The sequence below is a fragment of the Sander lucioperca genome, chromosome 7, assembly GCF_008315115.2.
Source record: "Sander lucioperca isolate FBNREF2018 chromosome 7, SLUC_FBN_1.2, whole genome shotgun sequence".
Taxonomy (NCBI): domain Eukaryota; kingdom Metazoa; phylum Chordata; class Actinopteri; order Perciformes; family Percidae; genus Sander; species Sander lucioperca.
In genome coordinates, this window is record NC_050179.1 from 33369592 (window position 1) to 33388842 (window position 19251).

General features: G+C 38.9%; 1 protein-coding gene across 1 annotated transcript in view; it reads left to right on the top strand.

Moving 5' to 3' along the window:
- Nucleotides 1-9689: 9689 nt before the first annotated feature.
- pot1 (protection of telomeres 1 homolog) overlaps nucleotides 9690-19251 on the top strand; it is a 78094-nt gene continuing 68532 nt past the window's right edge. Inside the window, exon 1 of the mRNA XM_031279734.2 lies at nucleotides 9690-9910. Within this exon, the coding sequence (XP_031135594.1) occupies nucleotides 9859-9910 (52 nt within the window). The 5' untranslated portion in view covers nucleotides 9690-9858. The remainder of the gene's footprint in view (nucleotides 9911-19251) is intronic.

Below are 19251 nucleotides of genomic sequence, written 5' to 3' on the forward strand. Positions count from 1 at the left end.
TGCAACGGCTTGGGCAGATTGGCCATCTGGCAATTCTGGCATTTTTTTTAAATATACAAATACATTGTCTTTACAGGCCGACAGCACGTAGGACAGGTTTTTATCGCTTGCACGATTTCACTATGGTTATAATAATAGTAGTGCTGTCAAACGATTAAAATATTTAATCGCGATTAATCGCATTAATGTCATAGTTAACTCGCAATTAATCGCAGTTAATCGCACATTTTTATCTATTCTAAATGTCCCTAGATTTCTTTTTGTCCAATTATTTTTTCTCATTCTAATGCTCTTATCAACATGGAAAAGTGGATCGGCCTGCTTTGTGCTTTTGTCACCTGGCTTTGACGAGGGGGCGGAGAATTCACATCAGCTGTGTGCTTGGCCATCAAGTGGTATTTCAGACTGGACGTGCTGTGATGATAGCTCAGTTCACAACGACAAAACACACAGATCACTTTGGTCTTGTCAATGGAACCATTTGGCAACTTTCCATTCAGAATGTTATTGGCATCCATTTTGGAGTCTCGTGCCATCCACTCAAAACGTAACGTTAGCCTACTACTCTTTGGCCAGCTCGCAAGCCCAAACAAGTGTGTGCCTGTTTTTTTGTTTCCAGGCTAGCTAGATCCGGTGTGGTGTTGTAGTTTTTCTAACGTTACTAGTTGTTGCAACAGCATGTGAAAAAAACTAATTTGCAAGGCCAAAAAGAACGTTAATCTCGCGATGACAAATTTGACGCAGTTAAAATGGGTTTGTGTTAACGCTGTGATTAACGCGTTTAACTGACAGCACTAAATAATAATAATTATATTAATTATGTTAATTAATTACATTTGGCCAGTTGCCGACTTCACCATCTGTACACAAAATGTAATTAGTGAATGCACATGTCCGTGGGTGGGGCTGCATGGGCGTGGTAATGTGGGCTGGTGTGGCTACAGTGCCAGGGCTGAATTTTTGTCCCAGTCCGCCCCTGCTTGGAGGTATGTTTTCTCTCGTTTGGTGGGTGTGTCACAGGTGATACCCAATCAGCAGAGACGTGTATGTAAACTTGTGGTAAGAAGGCAGAGGGTGCACAACAGTGTGTTCAACACTAACGTTAAAAAAGCGTGTCGCTACGTTTTGTCGGGCCTGAATGTGGCTCAGGTCTCCCTCTGGATTCAGCACATTTGTCGTCATTATGCAAAACGCCAAACACACAACAGATTTGTGTGCGGCAGCACTGCTGTAATTGCAAAATATTTCACGATGAAGAATTGTTGAATTCCAGAAACGTCTCCTTAAGTTAGTTAAAGTTGTGATTGACAAACGAGCTTATGAGATTATTTGAATGTAACTGGTGTCCTCCAGGATTCATTAAACTCAGCCACTTTATAAACGTAAGTTAGCGGGCAGCAGAGCAGAATGCAGTCTTTAATCAAATGTTTACACCAGAACAACTCCAATAATGAGCCATTTTTTCTCTCCTGGCAAAGCTGCACTATTGAAGTATGATAATTGAGATACTATATGAGGTGAATGGCTTTCATCTTTCACATGAAACCCAATAAGAGTGTTGGAACAAATAACGCATCTCATCAAAGAGAGTCGTATCAGACTGAGAGGAGCGTCCCTGTCGCACACACACACACACACACACACACACACACACACACACACACACACACACACACACACACACAGAACTTTAATTAAATAACTAAACAAATATTGCAGCTTCTGTAATGGTGCTGATGATGGAGCTGTCCAAACAACCCCTCCGTCTGTTTCCACAGACGTTCATTATAAGAGACGCTGTAGCAACACTAAACTCAGCTGCTGCACCTCCCAAAAGTAAGAGATTATCGGTAAGCTGTTATTACACTCATTTAAGATTTAACATGCAACTTTTTCACATCGCTAGGTTTTGAAAAGGAAGACGAATGCATGGAATAAAAGGTTGTCGGGCACTATTTTAACCTTTAGTGCTTGTAAGGGTAAACCTGTACTGCTTATACTTACCTAGTCTCGCATTGCCAGACCTTCCTCCACAGCGCTGCGGAGGAAGGTCAGGCTAGACCACACAGCATTCTGGGATGGGAGAAAAACATGCTCTGGTTTATTGGCATTTCTTTAAACCAATCACAATCGTCTTGAGTGGCGTTAAGCGCCGGACGGAGCAACAGTGCTTCTGCAAAATAGCCTCCGGAAGGAACTTGTTTTGGTGGAACATGTGTACGTTCAAAGTTGTTTTAGTCGTGCAACTGAAAACTCAGATTGGACAGATAGTCTAGCTAGCTGTCTGGATTTACCCTGCAGAGATCTGAGGATCCACCGGAGTTTAGAACACAAAGAAAGCGGAAGACAGACATCCGGCCGAAAATAAGGGACATTCAGCCGGAAATTAGGGACATCCGGTGTAATTTCCAGCGCCACCTGAACAAAACCGGAAATGAAACGTCGTTGATATAGACTAATACCTGACATACCAGTTGACAATGATGGAACAAAATGGATCGAATCAGCATAGTGATTTGTAAATCGTTTGACTGACGGAGTGACAGAATTAAAGAACTGTAGAACGTTCAGCAGCATGAACTTTGCTGTAAAACAGCATGTTGGCTCACTTTGGTGTGGTTTTCAGCCGAACTCTTTAGCTCTGCAGCGTCTGATTGGCCGACACTGTGGAGACTTAAAGACATTTAACTGACCACCTCTGTCTCTGCGGAGGGCTCGACAGGACACTCCACAGCTGTCAAACCCTCCGTCACACACCCACGCACACTTCACACACTCCTGAACCGGCCCCGTAATGATCCATTTCCTCGGCCTCGTTATATTTGCACCTCTGGTCCTAAGGCAGCTCATAAAGACCACGCTCGTTTCATCCTGAGGCCTTCTGCCGGCCCAGCGCTCAGAATAATGACTCTCTGAGGACGAGGTGTCGACACCGTGCAGGAGGCCACAGGAGAGTAGCTGAGAAGGCTAACGGTTACCGCTCTGCTGTAAACCTTTATTACCTCAGGAAGGTCTGCTGAGCTCAAAGTCTGTCTGATATCTGCGAAGAATGGCACAATATGCGTTTGCTGAAAAAAAGGTGTTTAGTGCAGTGAGACCAGGTTTATTTATAAATGAAATGCTCACGTTAGATGTCAGCGTGGCAGACTTTCAAAAAAGGAGATTCATATATCTTTGGCACCTTCCTTCACCAGGTGATAAACTGCAGATTGAACAGGTTTTTTTCCCTCTCTGCTCAATGAACTCCAGAAGCCAGATTCTTGACTTACAGCTCTCCCCTCAATGCATTCTGAACAGGTTTGTATAATATCGTACGTAATCGTGTGCACGCCAATTCGTATGATATCCTACAAAATTAGGCAACCGAATCAGGGGCCGTTGGTGGAGTTTAGCCGACAAAAGATGACTGTGAGCCGGGTACAGAGCACCGCGAGATGGCGGTCCCTTCAGCGGACGTTATAGTTTAAGTATAGCCGACAAAAAGTGAGCGTCATGCGGCGCAGACAATTAAGTTTAGACACCAAAACAACTAGTTAGATTTAGGAAAAAGGTTGTGGTTTGGATTAAAACACTCCTGGGTGAAAGTCTTGAGTTTTCCCCGGTGAAAAGCGCTGTATTTCATGCAGCCTGTTCTCATGAACCATATGTACTACATATGAACTGCCGAGTTCATGAGTAAGTACAATATTTCCATCCAATGTAGTAGAAGTATAAAGTAGCAAAAAATTGAAGTAAGAAAGAAAGTACATATACTTCAAACTGTACTTAAAGTAGTACGGGAGTAAATGTACTTAGTTACATTCATTTTTTTTTCGCCTATAAGCGACCCCATTGACTGTTGACGTACAATTGTGTTCCTCATTTTAATCCAGAAAAAAAAAATGGTTCAGAAACTATTATTGGAAAAGTTTTCTCAGAGTTTAGTTCTTGTTTAGTCACGACTGAAATCCATCACGGAAATTAGTCTGGAAAAACTGAAGTAAAGGTTATTGATCGCAGAATTAATACATGAGTTAATAGTAAAATTGCTTATAACATTTTTATGGAGTTAATTGCTGCGGGCTGATAGTGTGTGAGAGAGGAGAGAGACAGAGAGACGGAGAGACTTCAGCGGTGGATCATTTCCTTGATCAACGCTAATGTGAAAGAGTGCGATAACAGCACAACAATGAGGAATGAAGGTCTGGATTATTACAGACACAAGGCGTCGATCTCAAATCTTATTAGGCAGACAGATACAAACAGGAATATTCATTCTGAGAAGTTTAATGTCTACAGCATTGAAAACTCCAATCATCAATAACCTGCCAAAAGATTTCAACAAATTATTCTTGTGATATGCAGAAAATGAATGAAATGTTTAAAATATTTACACTTTCCTGCTCTGAAAAATACGTCAATTCAGGCCTTTAAATATATATAATATATAACTTTTCTGCATTAAAATGTCTCAAAACAACTAGACCTATGTTTTATATTTAGTTGAGTTGTGTACTAACATGGTTGCAACAAAGAGAAATCTCATCTGTCATTTTAATCGAGGAAACGGTCCGTGTCATTTGGTCATATGGCGTCATAAACCCCTTTTTTTTTAAGATTATTTTTTGGGGCATTTTAGACCTTTAATTTCACAGGACAGATGAAGACATGAAAGGGGAGAGAGAAGGGGAATGACATGCAGCAAAGGGCTACAGGTCGGAGACGCTGCGTCGAGGAGTAAACCTCTATATATGTGCGCCTGCGCTACCAACTGAGCTAACCCGGCCACAGTCACATCCCCTTTGCACACGTGTCAGTCGGTCATTGTCAGCCAGAAACTGACATAAATTGACTTGTTATCCAGTTTTAAGCACCACATTTCCAATACATTTTTGGATATTGGTTGTTTTAACTGTACATTTTAGCCGGGTGTAGGATTTTAGACATTAGACATCTGAATCGTAAGTTTGGTGAATAATTGTAGCTATTTACAAATAATATACATACACCACATCACACCTGGATCATCTGGTCTCACATAAATTATCAGATCTTGCTTATATATAAACGCATGATCAGGACACTATATGTGTCCTGCAAATACATAAAAAAAGACAAAAAGAGCACCAGTGGTGGAATGTAACAAAGTATATTTTCTCAAGTACTACTGTTGGAGTACTTGTACTTTACTTATTGAGGCTTTTCTTTTCATGCAACTTTCTACTTCTACTCCGCTACATTTCAGAGAGAAATATTGTACTTTTTACTCCACTACATTCATCTGACAGCTTTAGTTACTAGTTACTTTAAATTAAGATTTGTGCACACAAAACACATGTAGTTTATATAATACAATGTTTTATTATACATTAAACTACCCAACAATAACGGCCTACAAGTCCAGCTGAAATGATTAGATGATTAAACAATTAGTTGATTGTTGGATCGTTTCCAGTTGCCAGTTTCTAAAATGTGAGGATTTTTCTGCACCGAGTACTTTTACTTTTAATACTTTGAGTGCATTTTCTGATGATACTTACATACTTTTACTCAAGTAACATTTGGAATGCAGGACTTTTACTTCTAACAGAGTATTTTGATAGTGTGCTATTAGTACTTTTATTTAAAGTGCTCATATTATGCTAATTTTCAGGTTCATAATTGTATTTAGAGGTTATATCAGAATACGTTTACATGGTTTAATTTTCAACAAACACCCTATTTTGTTGTACTGCACATTGCTGCAGCTCCTCTTTTCACCCTGTGTGTTGAGCTCTCTGTTTTAGCTACAGAGTGAGACCTCTCACTTCTGTTCCATCTTTGTTGGGAGTCGCACATGCGCAGTACCTAGGTAAGGACTACTAGCCAGTCAGAAGCAGAGTGTGAGGGCGTGCCCTGACAGTACCTAGGTAAGGACTACTAGCCAGTCAGAAGCAGAGTATGAGGGCGTGCCACGCTAGCAGCTAGACGAACGTTATAACGTGTGTTACAAAGTGACCACGTTTGTCTCTGAAGTAAAGGCTGGACTACAATAGAGCTGTTTGGAGCAGTTTGTGAACAGTGTTTTCTGTTGGACTTTGGGTTTTTTCACTTTGTAAACCTAAAACGTGCAAAAAAGATATATAACACAATAAACGAAAGGGAAAAAGCCCAAAAGCATAATATGAGCACTTTAAGTAAAGGATCTCATTACTTCTTCCACCACTGAAGGGCACACAGTATAAATTATGTTTCTAATATAGAAACCTGCTGACATTAACCTGCATGGAGCAGACGGTAGTTTGTGTTTTTTTTACTGTCAGAGTAATGAATAGCTGTAAGCAGCGGGCTCAGGTTGTCTGGACCAATGGCCACACGCCCTCAGCTCTCTGTACGCCACAACATCAAATAACACGGGCACTCCTCAGGGCCTGGCCTGGAACTCACAGGGATGATGGAGCTCATCTGTGAGGGGGACAGGACCAGTAAATCTCCTCCTCCTCCAGGCTTCAGTGAGGGTGGCATCAGGATTTATGGACATATTTTTGTGTTGTCTGTGTTGCTGCTGGGTGATCTCCTGGTTATTTTTTCATGGGATTATTTATGAGTGTTGGCAATCGAGCTTCTGTCTGCTGAGGTTTTTGCTCAGTTTCTGAAGACTAGACATGACAAGATTAGATTTTTTTAGACTAGAGAATAGATAGACTAGACAGAACTAGATTAGATTTTGTAGACTACAGGATAGACTAGACTAGAATTATTTTAGACTAGAATAGAGAATCAGTTAAACTAGACAGAACTAGATTAGATTAAATTAGACTACAGAATAGACTGGACTCGAATTACATTAGACTAGACTAGAGAATAGATTAGACTAGACAGAACTAGAATTAGATTAAATTAGTCTTAGTCTTGACTCAGTCTAAACCCCTCAAAGTCTCGGTCTTGTCTCGATCTCGACCACTCAAAGTCTCGGTCTTGTCTCGGTCTCAATGCACTCTGGTCTTGGTAATGAATTGGTCTCAGTTTAGGTGGTCTTGACTACGACACTGTGCAGTAAAGAACATACTGTTAAATATTTGTAGAGGTTTCCTTCCTTCATTGCGAGGTCATGCCCTATCTCGCAATGTTAACAAAAGTTAAAAAAAATTGTGTATCTGCCCCTTGAATCTGATCCGCGCCAAAGTGTAATTGTTTTTTCCTTGGCCCATGCTTCACCCTTCCACCAGGTTTCATTAAAATCGGGCAGGTAGTTTTTAACAAACCGAACCGAAAACATGACCTCCTTGGCGGAGAAAATGAATGATGCAAAATTCAGATTACAAGGTGCAAACAGTGCAAATAACATACATGAAATGGAAAGTAGTAGAACCATAAATAAAGACAAACCAGAGAGCTATCTTTAATGTTAAGTTCCCAGTTGGTGTAAGAGAGAAACACACACAATTCAGTAATACATAACCCTGAAAAACAATAAGCACAAAATCATTCCAACACTCTAAGAAATATCTGTGTATTAACAGTTGTATGACTGTATATTTTGACAGAAATTGTCCATAGAATGTGATTCACGGTTGTATTTCTGTTTATTTACATTTTGAATTGCATTACCTTTATCTGTGCTCCGACAACTAACGTAGTGAGCTGTTCCCGACCCCGTTATCAGAAATTATTAACCAGCAATTGGATTCGTCAAAAGTGTTGAAAAAAGTGTTGAAAACAGCGTTGAAAAAAGTGTAATAGTGTCAAAGCGTATAAAAACAAAGAAGCGTTGAAAGAAGGGTTGAATATATCAGATTCCAGTGTGAACTGTTTGCGGTTTCGAACTAACCCACATGCGCAAAAGAACAATAACAATGACATCAGACGCAGCACGCTGTTGCACTAAATAAGTCCTTCCAGAAAAATGCTTTTGAGTTTTTTTGTGATTGTTGCAGGCAAAAATCCTTGATTATGTGGCACGTTTTCTTAAAAAATGTGATGGAATATGCGGGATATTTATGCAATTTTATGCAATGAAATTGCGGGAACTTGCAAAAATTGCGGTTTCATCATGGCTTCATCGTGGGGTTTGCAAATTTTCGATGATGTTCATGTCGCGTAAAAACGTCACTTCATAACGTTCCCATGGCAACAGGGGAAAATGGCTGCTCTTGTGTGAAATCATGCAAGCCCCACATATTTTGTGCGGAAATCAGCAATTTATGCAGCGAAAGTGCAGCATATTTGAAAAAAATGCGCACCCCGCATAAATATGCGGACTTTGGCTGATTATGCATTGAATTATGCGATCACATAATCACGTTTTTCTGGAGGGACTGAATAAAGTTAGGGAGGTTATTGAGGAAGTAAGCATTTTCGCTTTTATTTCAAAATGTTTGTGTAATGGCAGCTGTAACATTAATGAGCAGGTGCTGAGGAGGAGAAGAATGAAGAGAAAGAGAGCTTGATCCTTCTAGTTTTGATTGAATTGAAGTATCTCCCCATACACTAATTAGGTCTAACACCTCCCTCTCCCTTCATTGACTTGCTCCATCACTGTTCTCCATTTTGTAGGCCTAGTCAAACTTTCTGTGTCTAGGTCTAACTCCGCATAATTGTGACAAATGTCGATGTAGATTGACGTAAAAGTCGCATCAAATCCGCCTTGTTTGTTCACACTGAGGCCACATTGAAAAAAATCAGACCTGGGTCTGATTCAGGACCACATATGGAAGTGGTCTAAATCTGATTTGAAAAAAATCAGATCTGGGCAAGATTTGAGTGTTCACACTACTTCTGAAGTAGTCTGACCTGGTCACTTGATTTGAGCCACTTTTGCCGGCTATCTGAACGTAGCCTAACTGAGCAGCTTTGGATGAGAGAATTTAAATTAACAGAAAATGTTCTGTATTTTCACTGTAGCTACACACAAAATCCATGTTTCTAATTACGGGACAAAGTCCGGGTAATGAGCTACGGATTTATACGCTCGCTAATCCAAGTGCTGGTTAATAAATTACGATAATGGTGTTGTGAACAGCTCACTACGATAGCTAGCATTAGTGATATCCAACAGAAATTCACACGTGACGCATGACCAACTCAAACAATATCTAAACTACTAGACATCCAATAAAACATGCACGTCGTTAATTTTCCCACAATTACTCACCGTGGAAATTTGATGTATTTGATGTAAATAAACAGAAATACAACTGTGAATCACAATCTATGGACATTTTCTGTTAAAATATACAGTCATACAATTGTTAATACACAGACAAGGGCGTAGGTTTTGTTTAAACATACGGGGGGAGGGCACTATAACCGGGGGTCCTCCCCCAGGAAAAGTTGAGCATCAAACACTTGATTTCCTGCATTCAGCTACATTTCAAGGAGGAAGAGAGAAAGAAAAGAGACGTCTGCTGCGTGGTTAAGATGGTACGGTCCACTATAGGGGTGCCTGAAATCGTTGGGAAATATATATTTACAGGTAAGAAGGATATGTACATGTTTTGAGCCCCCTGAACGGTTATTTTTACCTCTTTTGGGGTGTTCTTTCACATTTTTTTTAAAGGGGGACAAATCTACCTTTTCTCAATATTGGGTGGGACATATCCCCTGCATCCCCCCTGAAATCTAGGCCTATGTACACAGATATTTCTTAGAGTGTACAGAATCTATCAGGACCAGCAAATGATCCCTCCTCTTCCTCCTTCCTTCCCCAGGCAGCAACAGAGCCAAACAGACCAATATGGAAGTTGTTGTATTCCATCTGGAAGACAGCTCCATATATGTATTTTATTGGCGATATTCTTCACGGAGCCAGACGGTTGATTAGCAACATAAAGCAAGAACAGAACCTCGGGCCTGCTCCTGTGATGTGTCTCTGCAGGAGGAACTCATTAGTGCTGAGTGATGAGTCTCCTGCTAATACAGCAGCAGAATCATGTTCTCTATCACAGGCTCCGTGAGTGTTTGGCATTTTTCAATTTAATTAAACAGTTAGTAATGTGGTTGTAAAAAGATAAGGAGGTTTCCATCTATAATGTAACATGAATATGACACTGGAGCGGCAGTTTGATGAGAGGGAAGTTGTTGTTTCTGCCGCGGGGCAGAAACAACAACATCATCATGCGCGGGCATAATGATGCTTGATTGATCCCGATGTAACCACAGAGATGTTTCTCAATAATGACTCGACAGATTGATGTGAAATCCACTCAGGATATTCATGCTCACCAGAGCATGATTCCTAATGATTTTGATGACCTCCTGACTTTGTCCTCTTGCGCCACTGGACACAATTTAGATTTTGACTCCCACTTTTGGTGAGACTCTACAAGCCGGTATTCTAGTCTTGCATTGAAAATGTGCTTAGCCAATCAGAGCGTTCTGCTCATGAATATTAATTAGTTGTGGGCTGAACATTCAAGCGTGTGTGGGAGCGGAGAAAAAAGGCTCTCAGAAACATGTGGGAAAATCAACCCAACTCTTTTTTTTTTTTTGGTAACACTATTAACATTAGTGTTTAATAGACACATATAAACGGTACAGATATAACTTTAAGTGTCACCATATGGGACCTTTAAGTAAAAGTATGTATGTATCATCAGGAAAATGTACTTGAAGTATTAAAAGTAAATGTACTCAATGCAGAAAAATCCTCCCATTTTAGAAACTGGACTTGTAGGTTGTTATATTGTTGGCTAGTTTAATTTATAATGAAACATTGTATTTAATAAACTACATGTGTTTTGTGTGCAAACATCTTAATAGTAAAGTAACTTGTAACTAAAGCTGTCAGATTAATTAAGTGGAGAAAAAAGTGCAATATTTCTCTCTGAAATGTAGCGGAGTAGAAGTAGAAAGTGGCATGAAAAGAAAAGACTCAAGTAAAGTACAAGTACCTAAAATTTGTACTTAAGTACAGTACCGAGTAAATGTACTTATTTACAGTCCCCCACTGGTCTTGCATTGCCAGCTCTATCTCCACAGAGCTGTGGAGTAAAGTCTGGCTACACCACCGATGCATTATGGGATAGGAGAAAAGAAAACTGTCTGGGTTGTTTGCATTTCTAACAGTGAATAAACAGTGGAAATGTAAATGTAAATGTATGGGGTGAGATTTATGGGGTGAGAAGAACTTGAGATTTCTTTAATTTTGTTCAAGTGCAACACTTAACTTAAATAATACCACTGAAAGCATATAAACTCCCATTTAAAGAGCAAGAGATTAATGTGCAGGCACTGTCAGTTGACATGTGGTCTATATCCACGACCTTCCACCGCTCCGTTGCCGCTGGAAATTCAGCCGGATGTCCCTCTTTTCGGCCAGATGTCCGTTACCTTCCTCTTTCTAGAATTTTAAACTCCGGTGGATTTCTGAGGACTATGGTTAACTGCTCCTCAGATCTCTGCAGGGTAAATCCAGACAGCTAGCTAGACTATCTGTCCAATCGGAGTTTTCTGTTGCACGACTAAAACAGCTTTTTTTCATACACATGTTCCACCAAAACAAGTTCTTTCCCGAGGCTATTTTGCAGCGACACCGCTTAGCACTGCCCAAGACGATTGTGATTGGCTTAAAGAAATGCCAATAAACCAGAGCATGTTTTTCTCCCATCCCAGAATGCTGTGTGGACTAGTCAGACCCTCCTCCGCAGTGCTGTGGAGGAAGGTCTGGCAAAGCTAGACTAGTTGACATGTAAGCGATTAAAACAATTAAACAAAAGGTTTAGATAAAACGTACATTGCTCAAGCTAAAATCCTTCTTTTTTTTTTTACTAATTAAACACAACTTAAAGTTATAAAACGTTTTGTACCTATAGCCTATCTTTTGAACATTCAATGTCAATTATTATTTTTACAATTTTAAATGTGTATTATTTGTATTTTTTATTCATTCTATTTCTTATTTTCTCTGGCTATATTTCATTTCTTTATTATTGTTTTCTGATTTTATTATCTGTTCCCCATTACTTTCAATACAGTCAGTTTTTCCCATAGGTTTTTCCTGTTAATATAAATACGGTAGGACTGCTTTCCAGGAGTTCCCTTCACGCATGCGCGTTACAGCAGCCTGTCAATTCGAAACCAAGCGAGGGAAGCAAGCCCAACTCCTACAGCCGTAAGTTTTCCTCTCTTGTTTCCAGCATACAATGCGGTGTTTCCTTGCACATAATGACTCTTGAAGATGGGCATTTGACCACGATGGGCCTTTTGTTAACTTTATGTCCGTTGTTTTGGGGAAGAAAATGTTTGGCCAGACCCAATCTATCAATCCTTATGTTTCGGGTTGCATTACTTATTAATACAAGCATACAGCACGTAGAGTATGGCTTTCTATATTTTACAAATCTGTAAATTCTCCTTTAAAATACGGCTAACATCTTTTACGCATTCTTCACTAAATAACATGAAGTTGGTTTGTTTTGTGTTTTGTTTTGTTACTTCTCTCAGTCCTTCTTGCCCTCAATACCATGCTACTTTCCACCGCTTGAGGTCCGAGGGACAGTTGAAATATTATTAAATAACGTGCTGCATTATGTGTTGTATGCTAGCCGAATTCACCAAAAGCGTGTATTTATTCATAAAATCCCGTACATTATCTTCTAATTTATGTGTATGTTTGCAGAGTATCAATACAACTTTAAACCTAAGGATTTTGGAATGGAGTTCACTTGACGTTCGATTAAACGACATAACATATGTCCCGCTCGCTACACTTACTTCAACACTGTATGAAATTAGTGTATACTTGTCATGTGTGCTACTGTAAGACTGTTAAGTTAGGAGGCTACTAAGCTGCCCGTCCGTGTTTGCTAAAGTTGGCTAGCAGGCTAACTAGCTTAACTTGCTGTAGCCAAAAGTAACTACATAACCGTAACGTGTTACACAGATATATCGGCATATTTGTATGTGGTCACTCTTCATGTTAGCATTAGCTTAGTTCTTTATTACTTCACCCCTTCAGAGTGTATAACATGAACGGTGACAGGTGGACCTGATATTTATTTAGTGTACAGTAACATTACCTACTGCAGTGGCTTAACCCCAGTTTATGTTTACATACATTCGTGTCACAGAGGTAACCAGTAGTAGAATTACATTAGGCTGTGCAATGCTGATGTTATTTTACATTTTTTGGGTTCAGGTGTTACTGAAAGCTTTACTCTACTTGACATTTGTTTTTATGCAATGATTCAATGTTTTAGAGTGATATGATGTTATATCTGTGACCTCTAAACCCTTGGTCTGTCTAGTTTTGGTTGCTTGTTATGTAGGAGTTGGGGCTTCAAACTAGGGCTGCACTTATTAGGAAAATATCTAATTCTGATTATTTTGACAGATATTGCGATATGATTCACGATATTGGAGGAAATGATCATTTTTGTATCAGTCTCATTTTTATTAAAAAATATAAATTAAAAGTGTGATTTTTTTTTTTTTTTTTTTGCAAGGACCTGTACCAAACAAAGATTTTTTTCTTTAGTCTATAAGATAGGATTTGTAGGCCGGGACGTCTCCGCAGCACCACAATACTTTATTTTAGAATATATATATAATAATAATAATACATATTTTGCCGTCAACAAATATTGCACCCCCTGCGATTTGGATATTGCACTAGTTCATATTGCGATTTCGATAAAATTGCGATTAATTGTGCAGCCCTACTTCAAACTTAAACTCACTGTAATTCTCTTTGACAGTTTTTATGAATCTAAAGTCTTAAAATATTAAAGAAGTCTTTGAGCAGCAGTAGTCGAAGAAGAAGACATCACTCAATCACGCAGCAGTCATTATGGGCCACTTTAAAAAGCTTATTTTCCTCTTATTTCTTCCAAGTCCTTTGTTCAAATGAGGTTGTGATTGTGTTAGGAAACAGCTCTGTCTGTTTTTACTGCTAACATTTTATTGAGCTGCTGCATGGTTAATCAGATGGAGGGATGACAGTGTGGGGCCCAACGACTCGGAAAATGGATTTTGCTGGTTTACAATGTTTATTTTGGAGGAAAAAAAATTGCATCACAAGCTAATTTACTTTCTGAAAGGAAAGAGGCTGCAGGTAGTTAATAGAAGTCACCGCTGCACAAATTTTCATTAAGTTAGTTTCCCATTGAGCTATTTTATTTGGAGTTTACACGTGGGTGTGTATGCCTTGTTCATGTCATATTGGACTTACTGCGAGTCTGTGACTTGTTAAACGTTACTTTGATATATACGACTTGACACTAACTAATATATAATTGCCTGAAAACAAAACAAATGGAGGCCTCACATCAGGGGAGACTTGTGATAGACAATTGGGCCAATTAATGTGATCACAGTGAAAGTTGGAGGCAACTAATAAAGGCTGTGTTCTTTGCAGTACCGCCACACAGTTCATGACCCTTACTGGACCCCGTACATCACCCTGTACACACTGCAACGCCAAGTGCGCGTTTTAAGATTAATTAACTTTATTTGCTATTATTAAAACTCAATTTTGGGGGAGAACACTGCAGTTTTAGTCTGGTCTGAGGGCTGAAATGGAGGCCCAATGTGAACGTACTGTCTTCTGGATTCTCTGCAGAAATATGAGAGTTCTGAGCTGTGAGAGTTAAAAGTATAGCTCTCTGACCTGCTTTTGAATCGGTGGCCACTCGCAGTGGGATAGACCACTCAATGCGTGACCCCGGCGACCTCCTGCTGGACAGGACTTTCATCTGGCTGTGGCATCCTGGTTATTTCTCCTCTTTGCCTCACTGGCTGCTGCATTACAGAGACCACCTGCCACTTTTATCACCCTTTGCACATAAAAGGTTTCCTGCTGCAGAGGCTGAGAGAGCAGACTGAATCTGTCCAGCAGGAGGCTACCATATCTGTTCTGTGCCAGATCGGCATAAAACTGTAACAAACTGGCTGAAATATGATTACATGTTAATAGGGGTGTAATAAAAAAATCGATACACTCGAATATCGCGATATTTTATTTAGCAATACTGTATCGATTTTCAAAAACCCTATATCGATTTCTTTTTTCTTTTTTTTAGTTTACGTGCAAAAATATTCACGTAAGACAGTGGTTCACGTTCATGCTGTGTTTAAACCCCCTACCGCTAGATGGCTATGCTGAGATACACCACTAGTGTCCTTGCCTAACAGTGCCTAACAGTGCCTAACAGTGCCTAACAGTGCCTGACTTTTTGCTAGAAGCTAACAATGTAGCTACGGCTGATCTTTGGCCTACTTTAGCATATAAACATTAGCTCACTAAGAACCTGTGAACCACAATCCCAAACTGGCAGTTTGATTTTCTGTGTACTGAATTGTTTACCTGAAGTAAACTTCTTTGACTTTTATGCACATCATGTCTTTTTTTAAATATTAGTTTTTCTAAAATTATACTTAAAAAAAATCCCAATATATCGCCTTACGCACAATAACAGTATCAAAATATATTGCAATATATTGAATCGTGACCCATGTATCGTGATACGTATCGTATCGCCAGATTCTTGCCAATACACAGCCCTACATGTTAATGGCTTTGTAGTGATACCTGTAAGTAACACTGATGGGTTGAAAATGGGACTGAAGGGTTTTGTCATTTTTAAATTGAAATGGCAATCTAAAAGTGGGTCTTCCAAATTGTATTTGCATTTTAATGTTTTTACAATTTAGCTGTAAGACATCAGTGACAAATTTACACATCTGTAGCTATGGGATGTCCCAATCAGCTTTTTTGGCCCCCCTATCTGATTTTTTTAAAATATTGAATATCTGTCGATACCAAGTCCCGATCCGATACTTGTATTTGCCTAGATAATAGAGCTGCACACCGTTTTTTTTTGTTTACAAAAATAACTAAGTAACTAAAAGATGTCTTCAGCATATTACATTGAACTTAGTGCAGCTAGCATTTTTGTAAAACTCCCATATAAAATCAACTTCTACTTAGAAGGGTGCAGAATTTACAGAAGTAAACGATTGGAGTTTGCTGATCCCCGATCAGTTAAAAAAAATGCCCATATCGGCTCTGATCCGATACTTCCCGCTCTGATCGGGACATCCCTAGCTGTAGCATATAAATGTTAATTAGGTAATTAAGTACAAGTTAGTAAAGTTATTGAGTCAAACACATCATCCTGAAAGAATAACAAGCATTTTTCTTACAGTATATAAAGTATGTATTTATATATAAACACGAAAAATTGAATTATGCTTGGACTGGTACAGACTTATCTAGTTAAGTACAACTGACTACAAGATGTACCTGGAGTTGAGAAATGGAAACGGTGGCATTATTTGTCAGGAACAACTTTCCTCCCAAGTGGTCCTGCCTGACATGAACTAGTAGTAAAGCCCGACCGATAAAGGATTTTTAAGGCCGATATCGATACAAATATTTGGTGATTTTAAAAAATCCGATATTCCGATTCCGGCCGATTATATATTTAAAAAAAAAAAAAAAAAAAAAAATCCAGAAACACATAACAAAACAAACAGATTTCCCTAACATTAGTTATTTGTAGTTATTTATGAGTCCTCACTAAAATAATATGATAATGCAGTTTAAAAATACACTTGTTTGTTTTATTGTCACAACAGAAATCAAAATATATTAAAGTTCTGATAAATGAAATGTATAAAAATACAAACTTAAGATATGAAACTTAAAGTCCTATGAGCAAAAACACAATAACAACAGAAAATCAAAAATCAAAGAGTGTTGCCAACAGGGACGTTGTAGAGTGTCCTCTGGTGGACAAACTATACAACGCCAACACTCAGAACATGGTTGAAGGGTGTTTTGTCCGTTTTTATTTTATTTTTTAAATATTCATTTATCGGCCATTATTAATGCTGATACCGATAGTTTGGAAAATGCCTAATATCGGCCAATAATATTGGCCCGCCGATATATTGGTCGGGCGCTAACTAGTGATATCCAAAATGTGTGAATGTAGCAGGACAGGTAGTGGCTGTAGTGGTGTTGTAAGTGTTGTAGTGTCGGCTCAGTGCCCAGTTTGTAGATGAAGAGCAACAGCATGTTGGTCAGCTACTGATTCTTCATACAGAAATGCAACACAGCTCACACTTAACACTGGGACAATCCTCTCTCCAGATCTATTCTGGGAGTTGGTTTTCTTTCTGCTTCGGTTGAGTTCTCGCTCTCTCTCTTTCTCTTATCCCCACAAAAAGAAAGAAAGACAAAGATTATGCAAATGTGGAGGAAAATAGCTTTTAGCTCTGCCGTTGGCTGAGGGAACAGAGAGTACAGTTTGTGATTTTGACACACAGTTTGTCAGAGAGGCAGCGTCTCATCATGGCTGTTTTCAATCATTCTCCGTCTGACATGTTTTTCTTCCCCCTCCGCCTCGCTCCGTACTGATTGGCTGAAGGTTGGCAGGATTATTTTACATCTTCTTCTGGTGCATTACTTCATTTCTGACACAGAGGTATTGTAGAACAAAACACGGCAGCTTAAAAGAAATCAGTTTTAACTCACTGTTAGCCATCAGTAAGTAGATACATAATTTGAAATAACATAATAAATCATATAAATATGATCATAAAATTTGGGTGTAATATCAGAATCTTCCCATAAAGAGAGGCAAAGTCCCTCACCTTCTGCTGGACTCTATGGGACCTTGTTTCGTAAAAACTATGCACTGTAGTGAACGGGGAGGGACAAATAATAATTTAATCCCATTTGAATTGAGCCATGAATTAAAAATGGGACTTTCCTCTCCAACACGTAAAATGACAGTGAGCATGTGTTAACAGAACTGTGAATGAATGGATCGCTTAATCCAAAATTACACAGTGCACCGGACAATGGTTTATTTATAAATAATAATATAAATTACCTGTTCGCCCGCTGGCTTATTTCAATATATATGTTTTGTTACAAGTCACTGATATGATTTATGTGTAAAAGTAGGAATATTATGTGACAATTGCGCGGATCGGCTCTGACGGCATTCAAAACGATTACCTGAAATACCCCACCCACACCCAAATAAGTTATTTGCACCCTTTCTATAATCTCTGTAGGCTATTGCTTTTAAATGATGCATTGTAGTGATATATCAGTGTTTTATAAAAAAAAAAAATTGTAACTGTAAATGTTTCCAAGCGTGCAGTAATGCCACTGTAGCTAATATCGTGGGATATTTAAACAGCAAAACTGAAATCTAAAGTGGACAGAGGAAACATAACTCAAGTTTTAGCTTCTGAAATAATAAATGGAGTGACGCTGTTGACTGCTGCAAGTGAATAAGTCGAGTTTGTCGCAGTGCCACCTAGGCTAGTTTTGTGTGAAACCGCTCAGTGAACTACATATCTCGTCTCGCACATAGGGTTGCAAAATTCCGTGAATTTTCAAAGTTGGAAACTTTCCATGGGAATTAACAGGAATATATGGAAAGTAATGGGAATTAATGGGAATAAACTGGATATTTTTAATATTGCTTGTTATAATACTGTTAGTATATAACAGGGAACTTAAATGTAGTTGAAAAAAACCCATCTTGCTGCAAAATCTTGGTTAAAACAACCTGATTTAATGTAACTTCAGTTGAATGTCCTCCCTATATTCGTCAATGACATACACGCACGCAGTAATCAGCATAGGCTACTACATACTTTACTTGCCAACATTAAGTTTTTAAAATATGGGAGTTTTATTTTTCTTTTTTTTTGGGGGGGGGGGGGTTTAATACATAACCCATTGCTATTAACCTATGTGTATTAATTGTATAGCCCACTTGTTCTTGATAGGCTGGAAACAATAGACAGCGCTGATGGTTCGCATATGTTTATTTTATTCAACATTCATGTTTTTTTGTTCAATGAAAGAATATCAAAGTTCTACTGATGAATAACTCAACATTTGTATTCACTGTATATGCCTGTCTGCTTATTACAAAACAAAATGTTTATATTTATGTTTGTATAAGATGGAGTTTGTATGAATTACCCAACATTTCCAGTTAATTCTCGTAAATTCCCATTAATTCCCATAATTTCCCATTAATTCCCATGAAAGTTTCCAAATTGGAATGTTTCCAAAATTCCCCAGCTTAACTTTCAATGGAAAGTTTCCGGAAATTTACCGGAAAATTTCCGCCCCTTTGCAACCCTACTCGCACAGTATGTACGTCATCTTGCTTGCTGCTCGCTAGCTAGCTTAGCTATATTCCACAACACATGTAACAATATCTTAGCTCATGTGTTTTATCCGGGAAGCAAAAGAACGATCAAGACCAGTTGCTCTTGGGAGTAACGTTACATCCCTGTACGAAACGCACCGACATCGTA